Source organism: Canis lupus, chromosome 30 (assembly GCF_003254725.2).
Source record: "Canis lupus dingo isolate Sandy chromosome 30, ASM325472v2, whole genome shotgun sequence".
Taxonomy (NCBI): domain Eukaryota; kingdom Metazoa; phylum Chordata; class Mammalia; order Carnivora; family Canidae; genus Canis; species Canis lupus.
This window is the reverse complement of record NC_064272.1, coordinates 11,534,639-11,556,132: the sequence shown is the minus strand read 5'-3', so window position 1 is coordinate 11,556,132 and position 21,494 is coordinate 11,534,639. Positions and strand designations below refer to the sequence as shown.

The 21,494-nt window shown below is 39.7% G+C and overlaps 1 protein-coding gene across 4 annotated transcripts in view; it reads right to left on the bottom strand.

The window, feature by feature from the left end:
• The window catches only part of TRIM69 (tripartite motif containing 69), a 44,318-nt gene extending 27,661 nt beyond the window's left edge, over nt 1-16,657 (bottom strand). For 2 of the 4 annotated variants that reach the window (XM_025472938.3, XM_025472940.3), the window contains exon 1: nt 16,434-16,657. In XM_025472938.3, the coding sequence (XP_025328723.1) occupies nt 16,434-16,439 (6 nt within the window). In that variant the 5' untranslated portion in view covers nt 16,440-16,657. Of the gene's footprint in view, nt 1-16,046; nt 16,170-16,433 lie in introns of those variants that run through there. The other 2 variants (XM_025472937.3, XM_025472939.3) reach the window with 2 other exon arrangements.
• Between the last annotated feature and the right edge of the window lie 4,837 nt (nt 16,658-21,494).

Below are 21,494 nucleotides of genomic sequence, written 5' to 3'. Positions count from 1 at the left end.
TTTAAAAAGATATGATAGATACAACCCACACTGTTCTTTCTGATCACTGATTCATTTTGTATCCTCTGATTTGCTATTGCTTCTCTCTCGTGTATTTTTTATTTCAGTTATTGTATTCTTTAGCTCTGATTGGTTCTTTTTATATTTTTTGTATCTTTGTTCAAGTTCTTACTGAGTTCATTCACTTTTCTTCCAAGTTCATTGAACATCTTTATGACCATTACTTTGAACTCTTAAGTAGATCGCTTATCTCCGTTTTGTTTAGTTCTCTTTCTGAGTTTTTTTTTTTCTTGTTCTTTCATTGGAACATATTTCATTGTCTTCTTATTTTGTCTGATTCTCTATGGTCAGCTACATTTCCTGTTCCTGAAGGTAGTGATCTTATCTGGCAGGCATCCTGTGGGGCTCAGAAGTGCAATCCCTCCTGGTCACCAGAACCAGGAACTCCAGGAGTGTCTCCTGTGTGAGCCACATGTGCCCTCCCATTGTGCCTGGGCTGCAACTGTTGTGAGCATGCTGGTGAGTGAGGCTGGCCCCTGCTATAGCTGCAGGGTTTGGCTATGACCATTACAGGTGTGCCAGTGGGTGGGACTGGCCCCCTTGCCTCCTAGGACAGAACTCATCCTGGCTGAGGCTACCTGTTTGGTGTGGTGGTTGAGGGGCAGCCACTTTGGCGGAACATTTAATGAGGCAGATTGGGTATGGTGGGCCTGCAGGGGAATGCTGGAGCAGGGTGGTCAGTGCTAGCAATGTAGATGGAGAGTGTTAGAACTGGCACCTGCCAACATCAGGTCAACTTGGCTGAAGGAGGGCAAGAAAAATGGTGCCTAGTGCACTTCCTGGAGTAAATTCCTACAGATCCTTGCCCTGTGAGCACACCCCTAAACTTAGTAAGTATCCTTCACATATATTCCAGATGCTTTTCATATGTGCTGGGCCTGGGAGCAAGAGAGATTATGTGCGGGCCCTTTAAGAGTAGAGTTTTGGCCTCTTTCTTTCTTTCTTTCTTTCTTTCTTTCTTTCTTTCTTTCTTTCTTTCAGATTTTATTTATTTATTTATTTGACAGAGAGATTAAGAGCAAGAGTACAAACAAGAGGAGCAGCAGGCAAAGAGAGAGAGGGAGAAGCAGACTCCCCACTGTGCAAGAAACCTGATGTGGGGCTAGATCTGAGGACCCTGGGATCATGACCTGAGCTGAAGGCAAATGCTTAACCAACTGAACCACCCAGGCGCACCCTGAGTTTTGGTTTCCTAAAGCCCTTCAGCTCTCCCAGAGTTAGGCTCCACTGATTTTCAAAGCAAGATGTTATAGAGACTCATCTCCTCAGGGCAGATCCCCAGGCAGAGAGTGCGTGATGTGAGGCTTGACCCTCTCACTTCTCAAGGAAGACCTTGGTATCTGTGATATCCTTCTTCCTTGTGGGTCACTGCACCAAGGTTTGGTTTCCAACCAGACTGCATCACTGCCCCTTCTGCCTTTCTCAGTGTGGCTTTTTCCTTATGTCTTTGGCTGTGGAAGAACTGTTCTGCCAGTCTCCAGGTCATTCTCCGATAGTTGCTGTATATGTGCTTGCAGACTTGGTGTGTCCATGGAAAGAGGTGAGCTCAAGATCTTCCTACTCTATGATCTTCCCCTCTAATCCCAAAGTAATACATTTTAAATCACAGAATTTCAGGCTTGAGTATATGAAATTTCTTTTAAGTGTTGCTTTCCTTTTTTTTTTTTTTTTAAAGATTTTATGTATTTATCCATGATAGACACACAGAGAGAGAAAGAGAGGCAGAGACAAAGGCAGAGGGAGAAGCAGGCTCCATGCAGGGAGCCCGACGCAGGACTCAATCCCAGGTCTCCAGGATTGTGCTCTGGGCCAAAGGCAGGTGCTAAACCGCTGAGCCACCCAGGGATCCCCATAAGTGTTGCTTTCCTGACTCTATTCTAATCATATCAATTACATGACCACCTTTGTCTATGTATAAGGCTACTTAAGAGGAAGTTGTAAAAAACAAACAGGAAAAGAAGAGAAAAGGTTAGGCAAGATTCCTTTCCAGTGGGCCTGTTAGGACCCAGATTCTGACTGATTTCCACAATCCAGTCTTCTTACTGACAAGCAGATGTCTCAAGCTAGCAAATCTACTCCTATTTATTCTAGATAGACGCAGGCTTCCAACTCCGTATTCAGTGAACCAAGCAGGTGGTATAATTACCTCGTATTTCCCACTCCTCATTTTGAGAAGAGTACTCAGGAGAAAAATTCTTTCTCTGTAGTTCTGAACATTTTGGGGATTTGGGTTTTGGAAGCCAACAGAAGCTCCAGATGGGACTTTAAGAACATTAATCAATGAAACAGCAGTAGTCAGGAAAAGGATTAAATTGAAAAAAGGATCCCAGCCCTTCTTATTGATTGAAATGGTAACCATTGCATACAAAATTTTAATTTTAAGTACTAAATATAGAAGATTTAAAAAATTGAATCTAGGACTGACATCACTAAAAAAGGCAGAATAGGGAACTCCAGGGAGATCTCCACAAAAATATATTAAACTTGCAAAACCTGTCAGAATCAACTTTTACAGAACTTTGGGATTTAGGGACACCTGGGTGGCTCAGTGGTTGGGCATCTGCCTTTGGCTCAGGGCCTGATCCGAGCCTGCTCCCTCTGCCTGTGTCTCTGCCTCTCTGTGTCTCTCATAAATAAATAAATAAATCTTAAAAAAAAAAAAAAAAAAAAAGAACTTTGGGATCTAGTCAAAAACTTGTAACTAGAGGAAAACTTAAGGAAGAAACTGCCATATGGCAGTAAGCATGTACTTACTACCATTTTAAATCATTTTAAATCATTCACCTACCATTCTTCACTCTCCAAATTGTTGACAGCCATGAGAATGGTAGCTGAATTCTTGATGCAGGTTGCTAGTGCTGAGAGGGAGTATGAACCTTATTCTCAAAGAACTGTGGTTGTGTGTTCTGTTCTGCCTGCTAGCTATCTTGAGGACGAGAACAAGGGCTTGCCTTTATTTTGCCTACCACAGAGTTCCCAGGGCTGAGGCAGCTTCCTGAATTGCCTTTAATGAAGATATTTAAAGGCAAAAGGATTGGACACAGCAGTCTATGGGAAGAGAGGATAGTCAGTATAAGAAATAAACCAAAAAGCCTAGGAAGGAAGAAGTTGGAAAGTAAGATACATGGGGAATAAGGGCTTTTAAAAGCTCCCATGTGGGGGTACCCGGGTAGCACAGTTGGTTAAACATCTGCCTTCAGCTCAGGTCATGATCTCGGGGTCCTGGGATTAAGTCTTGTATCAGGCTCTCTACAGAGAGTGCCTGTCTCTGTCCCTCTGCCCCCTCCCCTCATTTGTATGCTTGCGTGCTCTCTCTCTTATATAAATAAATAAAATCTTTAAATAATAATAAAATAAAAGCTCCCATGTATGGTAGGGAATTGAGAAGCGCCTGTACATACCCAGGTCTGGATACCTGCTTTAAGAAAGGTCTGAGAAGACTCTAAGTTTTAACCTCTTACTGTCCTTCAGGCTTCAAATGAAGAGGAAGTAAAGACCAAGACAGAGTTGTAAATGGCCTGGCTCAGGGTTCAAGAAGTGCCGCAACACAGAACCAATTAGAAAAGACTAGAAGAATACTTTTTCTTTTACTTTTTAAAAAGTCTCTTCTTGGCTCCAGGCATTTAAGAAAACTCTGTCAAACCACGAGCTGATCACTAATCTAATGGAACACAGGTTTCAGTGGCCACACAAGACAACATACATAAAAAAATAGTTCAGAAAAGTTACTAAGCAGAAAACACCCCCCAACAAGCAGCAACAACAAATAGCAGGAAGGGGGAAATGGACCTGTCAAGGAATAGAGTTTCTCTATACTATTCAAACTAAGTTGGTATCAAATCACCCTTGATTGTTAGAAAGTTCAAATATTAAATGTAACCCCCTGGGTAACCTTTAAGGGAGAATACTAAATAATGTATAGAAAAAGAAATGAGGGACACCTGGATGGCTCAGTGGTTGAGTGACTGCCTTCGGCTCAGGGCATGATCCCGAAGTCCTGGGATGGAGTCCCGGGATGGAGTCCCACATCAGGCTCCCTGCACGGAGCCTGCTTCTCCCTCTGCCTATGTCTCTGCCTCTCTCTCTCTGTGTCACTCATGAATAAATAAATAAAACCTTAAAAAAAAAAAAAAGAAAAGGGAACCAAAATGGTGCACTAGGAAAAAATCAATTTGAATGCAGTAATAGAGGAGTTTATAAACAAAAAGATATCATGTGTGGAAATTGAATAGCAAAATGGTAAAATGAGTCTTTCCATATCGGTATTGACTTTATATGCAAATGTCCTAAACTCTGATTAAGAGACAGAACTTGGGAGAATGGACAAAAGAAACATGATTGAACTATATGCTGTCTACAGGAAACTCACTTTATGTGCAAGGATACAAATAGGCTAAAAGTATAAAGGATAGGAAAGTATATTTCATACAAATATTTACCAAAATATAGACGGCAATAGTATGGCAAATATTAAGACAAAAACTTATGACATGTGGTAAAATGCAGTACTCACAGCTAAATTTATAGTGATAAACACGTACATTAAAAAAAAAAGACCACAAATCAATGACTTAATTTTCTACCTTAAAAAACTAAAAAGAAGAAGAAGGAAGAGGAGGAAGGAAGGGAGAAGGAGGGGGAGGAGGATTAATGATTTTAGAAAGGAGAAAGAAGACTGAAATAACTAAAATCAGAAATGTAAGTGGGGGCATTACTATAGAACCTTAGAACTAAAAAAGAATTATAAGAGAATACTATAAACACTTGTATACCAACAAATTGGATAACCTAGATGAAATGGAAAAATTCCTAAAAACATATAAACTACCAAAACTGACTCAAGAAAAAAATAGTAAAACTAAATAGACCTACAACAAAAGATTAAATTAATAATCAAGAACCTACTAATAGGGATCCCTGGGTGGCTCAGCAGTTTGGCGCCTGCCTTTGGCCCAGGGCACGATCCTGGAGTCCCAGGATCGAGTCCCACATCAGGCTCCCGGCATGGAGCCTGCTTCTCTCTCCTCCTGTGTCTCTGCCTCTCTTTCTCTCTCTATGTCTATCATAAATAAATAAATAAATAAATCTTTAAAAAAAAAAAAAAAAAAAGAACCTACTAATAAAGAAAAGCCTAGGACCAGATGACTTTACTGGTGAATTCTACAAAACATTAAAAGAATTATCATCAGTCCTCTGACTCTTTCAGAAAGTAATATAGGAGGGAACACTTCCTAACTCATTCTGTGAGGCCAGCATTATCCTGATACTGAAGCCAGATAAAGATATCACAAGAAAATAAGCTAATTTTAGTTTTCTTCACAAAACAATGAAAAGACAACTCAAAGACTGAGGGAAAAAAATTGTAAAACCTATACCTGATAAAGATCTGGTATCCAGGATATATAAAGAACTCTAACAAACTCAAGAGCAAAAAGAGAAACAATTTAAAATTGAACAAAAAACTTGAATAGACATTTCTCCAAAGAAGATAGATGGCCAACAAGCACATGAAAGATGCTCAGCATCATTAAGGAAATGCACATAAAAACCATAATGGTTGGTAAACACCAACTAGGATTGTTACAATTTTTTAAATAGAAAATAACAAGTATTTGGTGGAGATGTGGAGAAATTGGAACCCTCATTCATTCCTATTGAGAGTATAAGATGGTACAGCCTCTGTAGAAAAGAGGCTGGCAATTCCTCAAAAGGTTAAACAGAATTAACATATGGCCAACTATTCCACAAGTAGGCATATACCCAAAAGAATTATTTTAAAGATTTTATTTATTTATTCATGAGAGAGACAGGGAGGGGCAGAGACATAGGCAGAGGGAGAAGCAGACTCCCTGCGGGGAGCCCAATGAGAAACTTGATCCCAGGACCCCAGGATCAGGACCTGAGCCAAAGACAGACGCTCAACCACTGAGCCACCCAGGTGCCCCTACCCAAAAGAATTAAAAACAGGTATTCAAACAAAAACTTGTTCACAAATATTAATAGCAGCACTATTCACATTAGTCTCAGGTGGAAACGACCCAAATGTTCATCAAATGAATGGATAAACAAATTGTGGCATATCCATGAAATGAAAGATTATTCCATTACAGAAAGGAATGAATTACTGATACATACCACAACATGGACAAACCTCAAAAACAGTATGCTAAGTAAAGAAGCCAGGCACAAAGGTCACCTATTATATTATTTCGTTTGTATGAATATCCGGAAAAGGTAAATACATAGAGACAAAAAGCAAATTAGTTGTTGCCAAAGGCTGGGAGGAAGGGACAAATGGGGAGTGACTGATCAACCAGTATGAGGTTTCTGTTGGGGATCATAAAAATATTTTGGAATTAAATAGAGGCAATAGTTACACAATATTGTGAATGTGCTAAATATCACTCATTGAATTATACACTTTAAATTGGTTAATTTGAGGAGTGCCTGGGTGGCTCAGATAGTTAAGCATCTGCCTTCAGCTCAGGTCATGATCCCAGAGTCCTGGGTCCAAGCCCTGTATCGACAAGCCCCACATCAGGCTCCTGGCTCAGCAGGGAACTTGCTTCTCCCTCTCCCTCTGTCTCTCCCCCTGCTCATATTCTCTCTCTTCCTCTCCCTCTGTATCTCTCTGTCTCAAATAAATAAGTAAAAATCTTAATAAAATAAAATGGTTAATTTTATGTAAATTTTACAATTCAAAAAATTGAAGCTATATCTGACTCCAGAGCCAAAATTTTTATACTGAACATATCCTGCTTTGAATGCTGTATTATAGCTACTATTTGATATGTAGCCACCAGAAGTGGCTACAATCAATATCTAAGAGTCTGATGAAGTAAGCATTCAATAATGCCAGCTCTGTTCTAATGTCCATATTTGCTGGGGCATTAAAATGAGTGAAATAAAGAGAGGCTGTGCCCATAAACTGCTCACATCTGGGTCTCCACTAATATTTGTGAGTCAGGATAAAGTACAACTAGAAGCACCTCACCCATTCTTGTTTTCACCTCCGAGACTGCTTACCCTGTCCCATACACCTCATAATCATGTGTGTGGAAAACCGAGTCCAAACAACCAAGCTTCACACACACACACACACACACACACACACACACACACACACAATCTAACACAGCTACCTTTTGGGCACACAGCTGGGAGCTATAGAGGCCCTAGCAGTGGGCTAAGAATCTTTTGGGCAGAGAATTTTAGAGTCCTGGATACATGGCATGTGATTCAAAGTAAGAGAGAGTAATAGGCTCTTTAGTCTCATGGACTCCTTGTCTTGTAAAGAAGAACATAACTAGAGGAGGCTCAGTCTAGGAGCCTCAAAGCACAGGCCCAGGAAAGAACCTCTCCCCTACCACTCATTGCCCAAGTCTAGGAGTGGTATTACCTTTCTGTCCCATTCCACTTACCTTTATCCTATATCATCTGAGCACTAGCTATGGGTTGGGCCTGTCTGTGCTCTAGAATCAGCAAGGAGGGGCTATAGTTCCATCTCACAGGCCACACCCTTACCAGAATTGAATTTCTGGAGTCTCAGGGGCTTGTCTGTCTTAACCATGTGGAAGACCTGGTTATATAACTATTGGCTGCTCAGATTTCAGGATTCTGGGCTCTGCTTTCTACAAAGTTTTCTACCACAGTTCCTAAAATGACCTTGCCCACCTCAAAGTTTCAAATGCAAGTACCCGTTGCTCCCAGTATATACCATAGGCAGCTCTGAGTATTTTACCCTTTCTTAAATAAATGCTAAAGCTGAAAGGCTGTGATCCAGGAGCATAAAATGGGAACTGAGATGAGACCTCCTCAAAGTAGGAGGTAATTTGTGTGACAGATACAAGAATTTTTAGGGGAGCATAATTGACAGGTCCCTGACACTTGAGTAGGAGGTATGGCCACGAGAAACATCTAGGATCTCTAATATGGGACTTGACAGATCATATCTTAGGCAGACAAAAAGTGAGGAAGATTATTATGGGGGAAAAAGAAATATTAAATGGACATATACTATTTCTCAACTTGTAGATTATGTTTTCCAAAGGATGAAAAACTTAAATATGAATAGGAGATATATTCTAAGGCAGAATCCCTGAGGATTGGTCCATGGATTACATCTCATGCCCTTGAAAGGGAAAACTAGAACTCAAAACTTGTTCTAATACTCAAGTGATAGAATCAAGGGAATCCAAAGAATTCTTTTTTTGTTTTGTTTTGTTTTTAGATTTTATTTATTCATGAGAGACACAGAGAGACAGGCAGAGATATAGGCAGAGGGAGATACAGGTTCCTCACAGGGAGCCTGATGTGGGACTCAATCACCGGCGCAGGATCATGCCCCGAGCCAAAGGCAGATGCCCAATCACTGAGCCACCTAGGCGTCCACCAGTTCTCTCATGCTATACATCCCCTTGAAAATTTGAGTACCCAGAACTGCTTTATTTCTAAAGCTGAACATTTTTTAACTTATCATCAAATTCCATTCTCATTGATGACTATTTCTGTTGCTCCTTCCCATACCTAGATTTTCATGTCTTTGGCTTGTGTCCCTAGACCTTGACTGCCTAGTTTTGTGTACCACCTGTGTTCACTATCCCTGACACCCGATTTCCCCAAACCTGAATCTTGCCTGCTTGGATCAAATATAGCCATATTCTCTTTGAATATTACCTCTCCACCATTCTCTCCAGTCTCTTTTTTTCTGAAACTCCTATCAGACAAACATAGGAGTTTCTTACTCAGCCTTCATTCTTCTTAATCTCCTTTTCTTATTTTCTTTTTTAAAGATTTATTTATTTATTTATTATTCATAGAGACACGGGAGTGGGGGAGAGAGAGAGAGAGAGAGGCAGTGACACAGGCAGAGGGAGAAGCAGGCTCCATGCAGGGAGCCCGACGCGGGACTTGATCCCGGGTCTCCAGGATCACACCCTGGGCTGAAGGCAGGCGCCAAACCACTGAGCCACCCAGGGATCACCTCCTTTTCTTATTTTCTAACTACATCTGGTAGCTGTCTGTGCTTTGCTCTCCCATTTTTTTTTTAAGATTTTCTTTATTTATTCAAGAAACAGATAGAAAGGCAGAGACACAGGCAGAAGGAGAAGCAGGCAGAGGGAGAAGCAGGCTCCATGCAGGGAGCCTGACCTGGGACTTGATCCCAGGTCTCCAGGATCATGTCCTGGGCTGAAGGCGGAGCTAAACCACTGAGCCACCCAGGCTGCCTTTCTCCCACTCTTTTTTATAGATACTGTTTATTTTTTGTTTCCTTAAACATCTTTTTTTTTTCCTTAAACATCTTTGAATGAAGTGAGTTCTTCCTGAATAAGCTATTTATAAGAAATTGGCAAAAGGGTAGAGACAAGCCATATTTGAGACTATTTTCTTAATGAAACATTGTATCTATGAGCTCTTATAGCCCTTACTTTTCCTCATGGTTAGCATTGCAGAGTTGCTTACAATGCAGTCTGTTTCCTCCACTATTCTAGACCAACCGACTGCTTTCCACAAATATGGCTTATTTGTCCTTGTTCAACTTCACTTTCCCTATGTCTCAAATCTTGGTGACAAACAGGTCTATGAAAGCTCCTGCTTTAGCCTGCTTGCCTGTTTTCATTGTTCTGTACAAGTGCTTACATGTCTTGGGGCACTTTGTCTGGAGAGCTATATCATTCTTGCTTTGCATAAAATCTACATCCCTAAGCATCCATGATCTCATTCCTATTTGACTTTCACTGTATTGGGCAGTCCTTCTTCATAGGGTTGTAATCCAGGGTTACAGATGTCTCTAGTTATATTGAAAATAGAGTTTGTCTGATTTTCATTCTCCTTGTAGTTTTGAGTTAAAGAAGGGTAAGTTTCTGAGAAAATAAGAAATAAAACTACTATTTTTATTCTACCATTTGAAAACTAAAGCTTAAGTTGTTTTTGACACTTTATCCAATATTTCTATGTGTCTAGGGGAGCAATTTATAGAGATATTTCAGTATGTCCTTCATATACCATCTTGACCAGATTCGGTAATGTACTTTCAGCAGTAAACAGTGTGGATGCCTCTCCTCAAAGATTACAAGGTGAATTTCTCTCCAGCCCCTACAAATGAGTACTTAAAGTCAGTATTAAGCAGTGCTACAGAAAAGGCTATGTGTTCTCTGAACACCTGGATTTTTTAAAACCAAGGTTCATCCCCAGTACCTACTAGATGTGTTAATCAAAGTTACTGTCATTTGCACAGTCTATGCTAAAGGTCAGGGCTACATTCATGGGGTGCTTGGGTAGCACAGTCAATTAAGCATCTGACTCTTGCTTTCAGTTCAGGTTGTGATCTCAGTATAGTGAGATTGAGCTCTCTGGTCAGTACGGAGTCTGCCTCAGATTCTCTCTCCTCTCTCTGCTCTTCCTGCTTGTGCTCATGTTTGTGCTTTCTGTCTCTCTCAAAATAAATAAACAGACCTTTCTTTTTTTTTTTAAAAAAAAAAAAAAAGGGAAGACTGCATTCATCATGTGGCCTTCCCATTCTGTCTCAGGCCACAGGTGAATAAAATATAGGTGGGCTTCTGACTCATTCCATAGGCTGTTTAACAACCCAAGGTGTGACCTAATGCAAAAAAAATGATCTGGGCAAACTAGAACCTCTTGCGAATTTAACTTTGGAAATAGAATCAGAAAACTGACAGATGAAGCAAATCAAATAGATAGCCATGAGGTAGACTTTGGAACATGAAAGGTCATGACATGAAGAATCATAAAGGAAACAGAATCTAGGAGTGAAATTTTAAACATAAGACAGAAGAAATGCAGAAATGTAGGATGGAGTCAGTTAATTGGTAAAGACAAGAATTATATAGAGAAAAAAATGTGGAAAGTGGCTATGTTACATTAACCACAGCACTGTCCTATGACTCTTCCTGGATTCCTATGCCTAGCACAATTCCTAGCCATAGTAGGGGGTTCAACAAATAAGTTGGAGGAATGCATTTTTATCCTCATGGTAAGTGTGGTTACCTCTTAGGATAACTTGTCTGAATCTCTGCTCTTGTAACAGACCTTCTACCTCGGCACACTTTAATAACTTTTCTGGAATCTTGTCATGGAGTTTGCTAAACACTCATTTAATGGCTTACTCTCAATCTTCATCCTTCTTGACTTACTGAGTTTCTCCTTTGGCTTTTGTGATATTATACTGTTCTAGTTCTCCTGTCTCTGACACTCCTCTGCTTTGGTTGGTTTCTTTTCCTCTTTTCACTTTCTTAAGTGTAAACAATCACCATTGTCTATCTTCAGCTCTCTTCTAGCTCCATACTCTTCTTCCCAAGTAAGCCATTCATTTCCAACTTTGTGTACAACCTCTATGAGGTGACTCCCAAATCTGTATCTCTAAGCTCACATCTCTGAGCTCACAACTGGGTCCTTGAAACTCAACAAACCTGAAACATAATTCATCTTTCTCCCTAAGTCAGTTCCTTCGCTTGACTTCCTATTTCTATTTATTATACCACCCATATCCCAGTTTTGAAATATGAGTTATCTTTGGGTGTTCTCTTTTTCCTTTCCCATCATCTAGTCAGTTACAAAGTGTAGTCAGTAATAGTAGAAATAATAATTGCTAACATTTCTCTGCCTCGGAAATCTTCTTTTGCTTTCCATAGCCTAACAAAATAAGTTGTGTGGGTTTTGGTTTTGTTTTTTAATTAAAAAGGCCCTATATTTCAGAATTCTCTACAATGTTTTGCAAACTCCTATTTCTAGTCTTATCTCCCATGGTTCTGTTGTACAGTGAAAATTTTTAATTTACCATCCTTTCATATATTAATGATTCATTTTAGTTTCATTAACCAATAGATAACAAAAAATTTTCTTAAGATTCTTTAATTTTTTTGCATTAGGCTAAGTGGGCAATTCAAAGAGAAAAAAAATCTAATTATTCTCCACCCTTTCAATGTGCTTAGAAGACCAAACTCAGAAAAATATGCCCCTCTGGAAATATGCAAGTACAAAAAACATCGCATTTTAAACCCATCAATCTGTCTGGAAAGCTTTAAAATTAGGTGCATTCTGAATAAGATAAAACTTGTGGGAGAACCTGGCCAATTGGTGATTTAAGAGAAAAGTTGCCTGCCAGAGCCAGTTGTTACTCCTAGCCATGGAAATGGATGATATTTAGGAATTTTATTCAATGTGTTTTTAAATTACATTTATTTTTTATTTTTTTAAAGATTTTATTTATTTATTCATGAGAGATGGGGGTTGGGGGGCAGAGACAGGCAGAGGGAGAAGCAGGCTTCTTGCAGGGAGCCTGATGTGGGGACTCCATCCCCAGACCCCAGAATCACACCATGAGCCGAAGGCAGACACTCAACCGCTGAGCCACCCAGGTGTCCCTAAAATATATTTAAAGTAGAGTAGTAGTTTCCAGGACTGGGGAAAAGGGGGAATGAAGAGCAATTGCTAATGGGTATGGAATTTTTTGTGTGTGTGGTGATGAAAATGCTCTAGAATTAGATAGTAGTGATGATGGCATAACTTTGTAGTTGTGAAAAACCACTGACTCGTACACTTTGTATATAAAAATATATATTTAATGTTATTGTCGATATTATATGAGTTTTTGTTATTTGATTGTAAATTTATCTTGCCAGTTGAAGTTTTTCCAATTACCCTGACTTTCAAGAATATGGATTCTTCTACAAAACATTAATCGTATTAACTAATATTGACCATTTACTGTGCAAAATGCTTTAAGTGCATTATTTCATTTAATCCTCTTAAAAGCCTTATGACATAGATATTATTCAACCATTTTTAAGGAGATTGAAGCTTAGAGAGGTTAAATAACTTGCCAGGATCCCACAGTAATGAAGTGGTAGAGCCTGGATTTGAACTGGTTATCTAACCCAAAAGCCCATTTTCCTAATCATTGAGTCAGCAGAGGTCCAATCAATGTTTTGTGCAGTTGAATTTATAAAATGGATCAAACTTGTGAGGCAAAATTGCTGGAACAATTTCCCACTACGCTAGAGGGAAGAATAGGAGATTCTGAAAATTGGAAAACAAGGGAGATTCTGAAATTTTTCTATCTGGAAATCTTAGGAAATCATACCCACTGCCAACTCCAACTCCTTAGGGAATGTCTAACCTTAAGACAGAAGGAGAGAAATTCAAGTCAAGGATAGGAATTCATCCTTAGAAAGTAACTGGCTGGCAGCATTCACTTCTTTTTAAGATTTTATTTATTCATGAGAGACACACAGAGAGGCAGAGACATAGGCAGAGGGAGAAGCAGGTTCCCTGCAAGGAGCCTGATGTGGGACTCAATCCCAGGACTCATGATTATGTGAGCCGAAGGCAGATGCTCAACCACTGAGCCACCAAGGCATCCCAGCAATCACTTTTTACAAAAGCACATCCACTTCCTTCCACTTACCTTGCATATTCTCATAAAGCAGGAAAAAAAGGCAAGGATGGAGTAGAGCTATGAAGTCATTAGAAACATGCAGAAAAATGCTTTTCTTTTGATGTCTATCAAGAAAACACTTAGTTCAGACAAATATAACTTTCTTTGTTTTAGCTTTGAAGAAATCTTAAGGGAATTCGATTAAAAATGTTTAACTACTCAACAAAACTAAAACACAACCTACTGAAGGGGAGAAGATATTTACAAATGACTTATCAGATAAAGGACTAGTATCCAAAATATAAAAAGAACATATATAACTCATATAATTGTATAACAAAAACAAATAATCCAGTTAAAAATGGGCAGAAGACATGAACAGACATTTTTCCAAAAAAGACATACAGATGGCTGACAGATATAGGAAAAGATGCTGAACATCACTCATCATCAGGGAAATGTAAATTAAAGCCACAATGAGGTACCACCATACACCTGTCAAAATGACTAATACCAAAAATGCAAGAAACAACAAGTGTTATTGAGGATGTGGAGAAAAGGGAACCCTTGTGCACTATTGATAGGAACGCAAACTGGTGGAGCCACTGTGGAAAACTATGGAGGTTCCTCAAAAAATTAAACATAGAACTACCATATGATCCAGTAATTTCATTACTGGGTATTTACCCAAAGAATACAAAAACACTAATTTGAAGGGATACATGCACCCCTGTGTTTTTTTTTTAAGAATTTATTTATTTATTTATTTATTTATTTATTTATTTATTTATTTATTTATGAGAGACACAGAAAGAGAGAGAGGCAGACACAGGCAGAGGGAGAAGCAGGCTCCATGCAGGGAGCCTGACATGGGACTCAATCCCGGGTCTCCAGGATCACATCCTGGGCCAAAGGTGGCGCTAAACCGCTGAACCACCTGGGCTGCCCCACCCCTATGTTTTTTGCAGCATTATTTACAATAGCCAAATTATGGAAACAGCCCAAGTATCCATCGATAGATGAATGGATAAGGAAGAGGTGGTATGTACACACAACAGAATATTACTCAGCCATAAAAAGGAATGAAATCAGGCAGCCCGAGGGTGTGGTCCTGGGGACCGGGGATCGAGTCCCATGTTGTGCTCCCCACATGGAGCCTGCTTCTCCCTCTGCCTGTGTCTCTGCCTCTCTCTCTCTCTCTCTCTGTGTCTCTCATGAATAAATAAATAAAATCTTAAAAAAAAAAAGAATGAAATCTTGCCATTTGCAACAACATGGATGGCTCTAGAGTATAATGCTAAGCAAAATAAGACAGAAAGAAAAATACCATATGATTTCACTCATATGTGGAATTTAAGAAACAAAACAAATGAAGGAAAAAAAGACAAAACAAAATAAACAACTATAGAGAATGAATTGGTGGTTACTGCAGGAGTGGTAGGTGGGTGGATGGGTGCAATAGGCAAAGAGGATTGATTGTACACTTACTATGGTGAGCACTAAATAATGTGTAGAATTATCATATCACTATATTGTGTACCTGAAACTAATATAATAACACTGTATGTTAACTATACTGGAATTAAAATTTTTTAAAAAGTATATCTTAGCGGGATCCCTGGGTGGCTCAGTGGTTTAGCACCTGCCTTCTGCCCAGGGCGTGATCCTGGAGTCTCAGGATCTAGTCCCACATCGGGCTCCCTGCCTATGTTGCTGTCTCTCTCTGTGTGTCTCTCGCGAATAAATAAATAAAATCTTTAAAAAAAAAAAGTATATCTTAGCTAATGCCAGTTCTAACTTTTTAGAATTTATAACTTTAAAAAAAAAGAATTTATAACTTTTTTAGAATTTATAACTTTGTATAACTTTTTAGAATTCTAACAGGTATAAATAACCCCAGACTTCACTGTAGTGAAAAAAAATGATTAGTTCTTCAGTCAATTTTGAAAGATGCAACTAAAGATAAAAATAAGTAACTGGAAGACCAAAAAATGTTTAATTCCTGTGAGTATGAGCTCTACTATAAATATAAAATATCAAATGTTATGGTATAACTGGCAAACAGTTATACATAATAAATTTTTTCAACCTAAAATAAAGTGATTAAGATGGGTGAAATATGTGAAGAGGGGGCAGCTGGGTGGCTCAATGGTTGAGCATCTGCCTTTGGCTCAGGTCATGATCCTGGGGTCCTGGGATTGAGTCCCACATCCGGCTCCCTGCAGGGAGCCTGCTTCTCCTGCTGCTGTGTCTCTGCCTCTCTCTGTGTGTCCCTCATAAATAAATAAATAAAATCTTTAAAAAAATAGGTGAAGGTAGATTAAGAGTTCACTTATCTTGATGAGCACTGAGTAACATATAGGATTGTTGAATCACCATATTATACACTTAAACTAATATAACACTGTATGTTAACTATACTAGAATTAAAATGTGAAAAGGATGAAACAGATCCATGCATACTGAAACAACAAAACAATCTTTAGAATATAAAAAATAATTAAAGTGATTAGTTAATAAAGAAAGTACATTTTTATATAGCATTTAGTTTGATTTTTCTCAAAAGTTTACGGTGGGCATCACTACTTACCTACCAAACTCTCTTATCTAAATTCTCAGTTATTCCAGGGACATCTAGGTGACTCAGTTAAGCAGCCAGCTCTTGATTTCCACTCAGGTCGTGATCTCAGCATTGTGGGATCTAGCCCCATGTCCAGCTCTGTGCCCAGCAGGGAGTCTGCTTGAAATTCTCACTCCCTCTGTCCCTCCTTGCCCCCCCCACTAAAATAAATAAATCTTTAAAATAAATAAATAAATCCTTAGTTATTCCAATACCCTAAGAAAGTATAGCAGCTGTAAGCTGCCACAAATATTTCCCTAAATTTCCTTTCATGCTCTGAAATCCATACCCCCTTCTGCGACCCAGTTTCCCACACTATGCCTAGAAAATCAGGTGAGTTAGAGAAGGGTCGCTCACCTCCATTAAGCTCTGTCATCAGGCCACTAGGGAGCAGATGCAGGCACTTGAATCCTAGCACAACAGGCTCAGGATAGCTGCAGACCAGGAGTCCGGGACCTGGTAGTTTGCTAAGAATGGGCTAAGACCATGACGGAAGGAAGAAAAGTTCAGGAGCTGAGGAGATAGGGCAAGGCCAGAGAGAGGTCTGGAGGATTCCGTGGCAGTTTGTCAGTTTTGATCATCATTAGCTTAAGAGAAAGAGAAACCCTAATTGGAATGGCCTACCCACCCACCCTTTTTTGTGGGGGAGGGGAAAGGCAACTCATTTAGATTCAAGGTGGGTCTAATCCTGAGATTGATATATCCCCAATTCTGAACTGAGATTCTCTAGGAAAGAGCAAATAAGCATCTGCCTGTAAGCCTAATGCATGAGAAATAATCACTTATCTCTGCTTATGATCCCAGCATTGAGATGCCACCTCAATGGCTTTAATAGAGAGCTATTCCACCTCTCAGATCTCATGTTCCATTTGAATAGCCCTGACTCTATTTCTGAGAACGAAACAAATGCCTGGAAAACCCTAGGCCCTAAGGAAGCAAGATGAGGAAAGCTTCATTTCTTTTTTGAGCAGTTTTAGTTCACAGAGATCTGTCCTTAGACTGTGCTGAGTGACCCACATATAAACAGCCATCATGGAACCAGATTTTCTTACAGTAATTCCTCTAATGCAAAAGATTTTATAGAATATCTAGCTCCTACTAAATGCCTCACTGTCCAGTCTTAATGCCCACAACTATTCCTCTGGTGTTTAGGATTGCCCAAATATGTCAGGGTCTGTAGCTTTGCACATGTTGTCCCCCTCCCCCAATCATTATTTCTTTAGTAAACTCTTCCATAACCAGCCCCACCAAGCTTTACTCCCCTCCCCCATCCTTTGTAGAAAATATTTTGCTGGCTCTATATCAGAGTTTCTCAACTTCAGCCCTGTTGACATTTTGAGCTAGCTAGTTTTTGTTGTGGGGACTGTCCTGTGAATTTTAGGATGTTTAGCCATGTCTCTGGCTTCTGCTCACTAGATGCTAGTAGCACACCGCCCCCTCTTGTTATGATAGTCAAATGTCTCCAGACATTGCCAAATATCTGCTAGGTGTATGGGAGTAGGACTCACTCCCAGTTGAGAATCAGTGCTTTATACATTTCTGTAGCACCCTAGATTTTTCTGCATACCTGTACATAATTATTTTGTTAGATTTCATGTCTATCCCTTCACTAAATTGTGAACAGCTACTGAGTAGTGCTGTAACTTGCTCACCTTAACAGTACATGTCATTTGTTGGATAAAACTCCTTATCAAACAAATGGCTATGAAATTTTGATGATCAGCTAGGAACTATGTTCCTAAGTTTAAAAAAATAATAATTTTGTTTCATCTTGAAAATTTATGTTGTTGGCTGAAATTTTTTAAAATATTTTCTTTGGGCAGCCCCGATGGCACAGCAGTTTAGCGCTGCCTGCAGCCCGGGGTGTGATCCTGGAGTCCCGGGATCGAGTCCCACATCGGGCTACCTACATGGAGCCTGCTTCTCCCTCTGCCTGTGTCTCTGACTCTCTCTCTCTCTCTGTCTCAATAAATAAATAAAATCTATATATATATATTTTTTCTTTATTTATTTGAGAGAAACAGCACAAAAAGGGGAGAGGGGCAGATGGAGAGGGAGTCGCAAGTTCCCTGACATGGGGCTTGATCCCAGAATCCTAAGATCATGAACTGAGCCACTCAGCTGCTGCTTGGCTGAAATGTTTAACAGCATTCAATAAAGATAATTGTACTAAATCCTAGATAGAGTCTGTAGCCCTGGGGCAAAAATACTGGCCTTCTTAGAAGACAGAAGACTTCTCTCCCACTGAAGAACCCAGAACACTGAATAATGTTGGCTAAAATATGTAACTCCTCTGAGAATCAGTTCCTCCTATAAAATGTGATTTCCTAAGACTCCCTTCCACCTCTAAAGTTTGTGATGCCAAAACCTATATAGCATGAGGTCCCAGATTTCATAAAGGGACACTTCCACTTTTTATTTAACTGTTTAAAAACAAAGTTGGGGGTAAGCAGTGGACGGTGATATCTAAGAAACTACACTACTAGATTTTACCATGCTATTTGTAGGGGGGAAAAAAACCCAAAAACAAAGTCATAAATTTACTTTTCTTTTTCCAAGCCTCAGTCTTAACATATGCAAAATATAGATGACAATATTTACCTCATAGGATTGTGGTGAGGATTAAATGAGATGCTGTATGTAACGGACTTAGCAGCACCTGGCACATAATGAGCTGACACTGGTATAGCAGATTGTTTACGAATCTTCTCCTTCAGAGAAGGAGAAGAAATATAACAAGAGATATACGTAGGTATTAATCTTCAAGAACTCCAACAGAGCTGAATATAACCCAAAAGTTCAATTTTCCATCTTCTAGTCTCCAAGGAAGTTACAGTTATTTCCTCTTTTGTGCTTCAGCGAGGACCTGGCAGATATTTCTACTGTAGCTTTTATTACACTGCATTATTTCTTTCATTGTATTACATTGTACTACAACTATTTTTCACATTTCACATTTCTTCTCCACTAGCTGTGAACATCTTGGAGGAAAGGCCTGTCTTATACATCTTTTTGACTACACAGTCCTACCACACTATGAAATTTAATAAATACCAGGTAAATGAGCAGATGAATGAGTGAACTAATGAATGGCCTATGCCTAGCAATGCACTGCACCTTCTCTCTTCTGGTTGGAGACTAGAACAGCTGTTTTCTCTGTGGCTTGGGCTTGTTCAGAGGAAAGGCAGAGAGAAGTTCATTCTCTACAGGCTCTTTTTTCAGCAGAGAAGCCAACTAGTGTGAGTAGCTACTTCCTCTATCTTGTCACACCAGGCAGCCCCTCTGCTGTACTTTTACAGGGTCAGTGATACTGGCAGAGCCACACCTGGGACCAAATGCCTTCTATGTGCCACTACAGAAGGTAAACAGAATATGCCCTATAGGATCTTTTTGCCTGGTGACAGCTAAGGGGGTCAGGGAAGGTCCCATATCAAATGCTAACCTGAGTAATGTCTCCCATATAGTGAGGGTTAGGATGTTAGAGCTGTCTGTAAATAGACCCCTGGATAGTGAAACAGAAAAAGATTGTCTTAAAATCAGAAGCCCACCTGCTTAATACTGTGAAATGCAGCTATGAAACTGGAAATGGAAGAAGAAAACTACATGTTTAACTTCTAAAATACTGTGTATTAACAAATGTCTAAAATGGTTTATAAATAAGTCTGGCAGAAAAGCCCGCTGTCCCTAACTGTGAATAGACCGTAGGGCTCAACTTTGCTTACCAGCCTGAGACCCGAACCCATTCAGGGAGTACTGGATAGGGCTAGGATACCAGAACCTACAGACAAAAAAGGCCTGTGCTGCCTTGAGACTTTTGCCAGTTCTAGATATCCATGAGGCTGTCAGGAAAGCCAAAGGAAGACAGTAGGTAAGAAACACTGGGAGTTCATGTGCATTTGTACAGGTGTTGGGTGCTGTTGTTCCCTGCTCTTGCTGCAGGGAAACTATTATTTTAGAGACAGACACTGAGGGATCCCTGGGTGGCGCAGCGGTTTGGCACCTGCCTTTGGCCCAGGGCGCGATCCTGGAGACCCAGGATCAAATCCCACGTCAGGCTCCCGGTGCATGGAGCCTGCTTCTCCCTCTGCCTGTGTCTCTGCCTCTCTCTCTCTCTCTGTGACTATCATAAGTAAATTTAAAAAAAATTAAAAAATTAGAGACAGACACTGAGCTGACAATGTCACTGAAACCTATTTTATTAAAACTCCCTGGGACAATCATCCCAGTACAGATTTTAATATCAAGTCAGTGGGACCTAATTGGTATAGCTAAGGAAAGGACAGAAATTTTATCCTTTGTAACAATTTTAGGTTCTTGGAGAGTAATTTGTTTCTCCTGGAAGGTGTAGTTAATATTTACAGTATGGATAAATTCATTCTGGACTAGACAATAGAAAAGACCAGTCCTTGCTGAAACTTGGGCCTGACTTCTCTACTCTTGTCTCTCTTAACCCCTTTCTTGAATAGTTCAATTTAAATCTGTGGTTGATGAAATCCAGATATATTACAGCTCAAGAAATTTGGCTTTCATTCTCTGCTGTAACCTCAGTGAACATCAGAAAATGATAAATGCACATTGCCAGATTAAATTGGTCTAAAGCTAGATCGGGCTTCAAGTAAATTCATTTGAATGTCTACATCTCCTAATCCCGTATCCACTCTGGTCAAATGAGCTTCTACTTTTCTAAAAAGGACTGGAAGCTAAATCCAGCTTCCACAGCTGTCCCCCTGGAGTCCTGCCATTGCTGCTTCAGAAGAAACACCATCTCCTAGAAGCTGCCACAGTTTAGAGGGCTTGCACAGCTCTGCTGGCATAAAAATGAAACTGTTAGACATCTGAAGGCAGGAGAGTACCAGTGGACTAACAAATTCCCAGACCAAGGTTACTTCATCCTATTTCTTATACACTTCATTAAATTCACTTCTATTTTGAGAGGAAAGTCAACAGCAGAATTTTCCCTTCTCAATTCCACCTCCATATTTTTTCCTCAACTTTCAAACAGCATCTTTGACCTTCACTGAGATCATGCTGAATCCTTAAGAATCTTTCTCTGGGGGCTCTCCTCCAGAGCCTTTAAGGGCTCTTTAGCACCTATAGAATACGCTCTATAACTCAGCACACAATGCTCCCTATTCATGATGTGGCCTTAATCTTCTTTTCTTTACTTCACTTCTTCCCACAGCCATGCACAATAGTCAGCCAAATTATTCATGTCAATATGCTTTGTGGCAACTCACTTCAACTTCTGCTCTGACATCCTGTTGGTTTCCTGTTCTTGCCTAGGTGTATACCTTGACTGCCTAGGAGTATGAAGTACCTAGTACTGTGCCTGGAATATAACTATTACTTAATAAATGGTAGGTGTTATTATTATTGACACTTTCTTGCTTCAATTCTCCTTTTTTTGCATTAAATTAA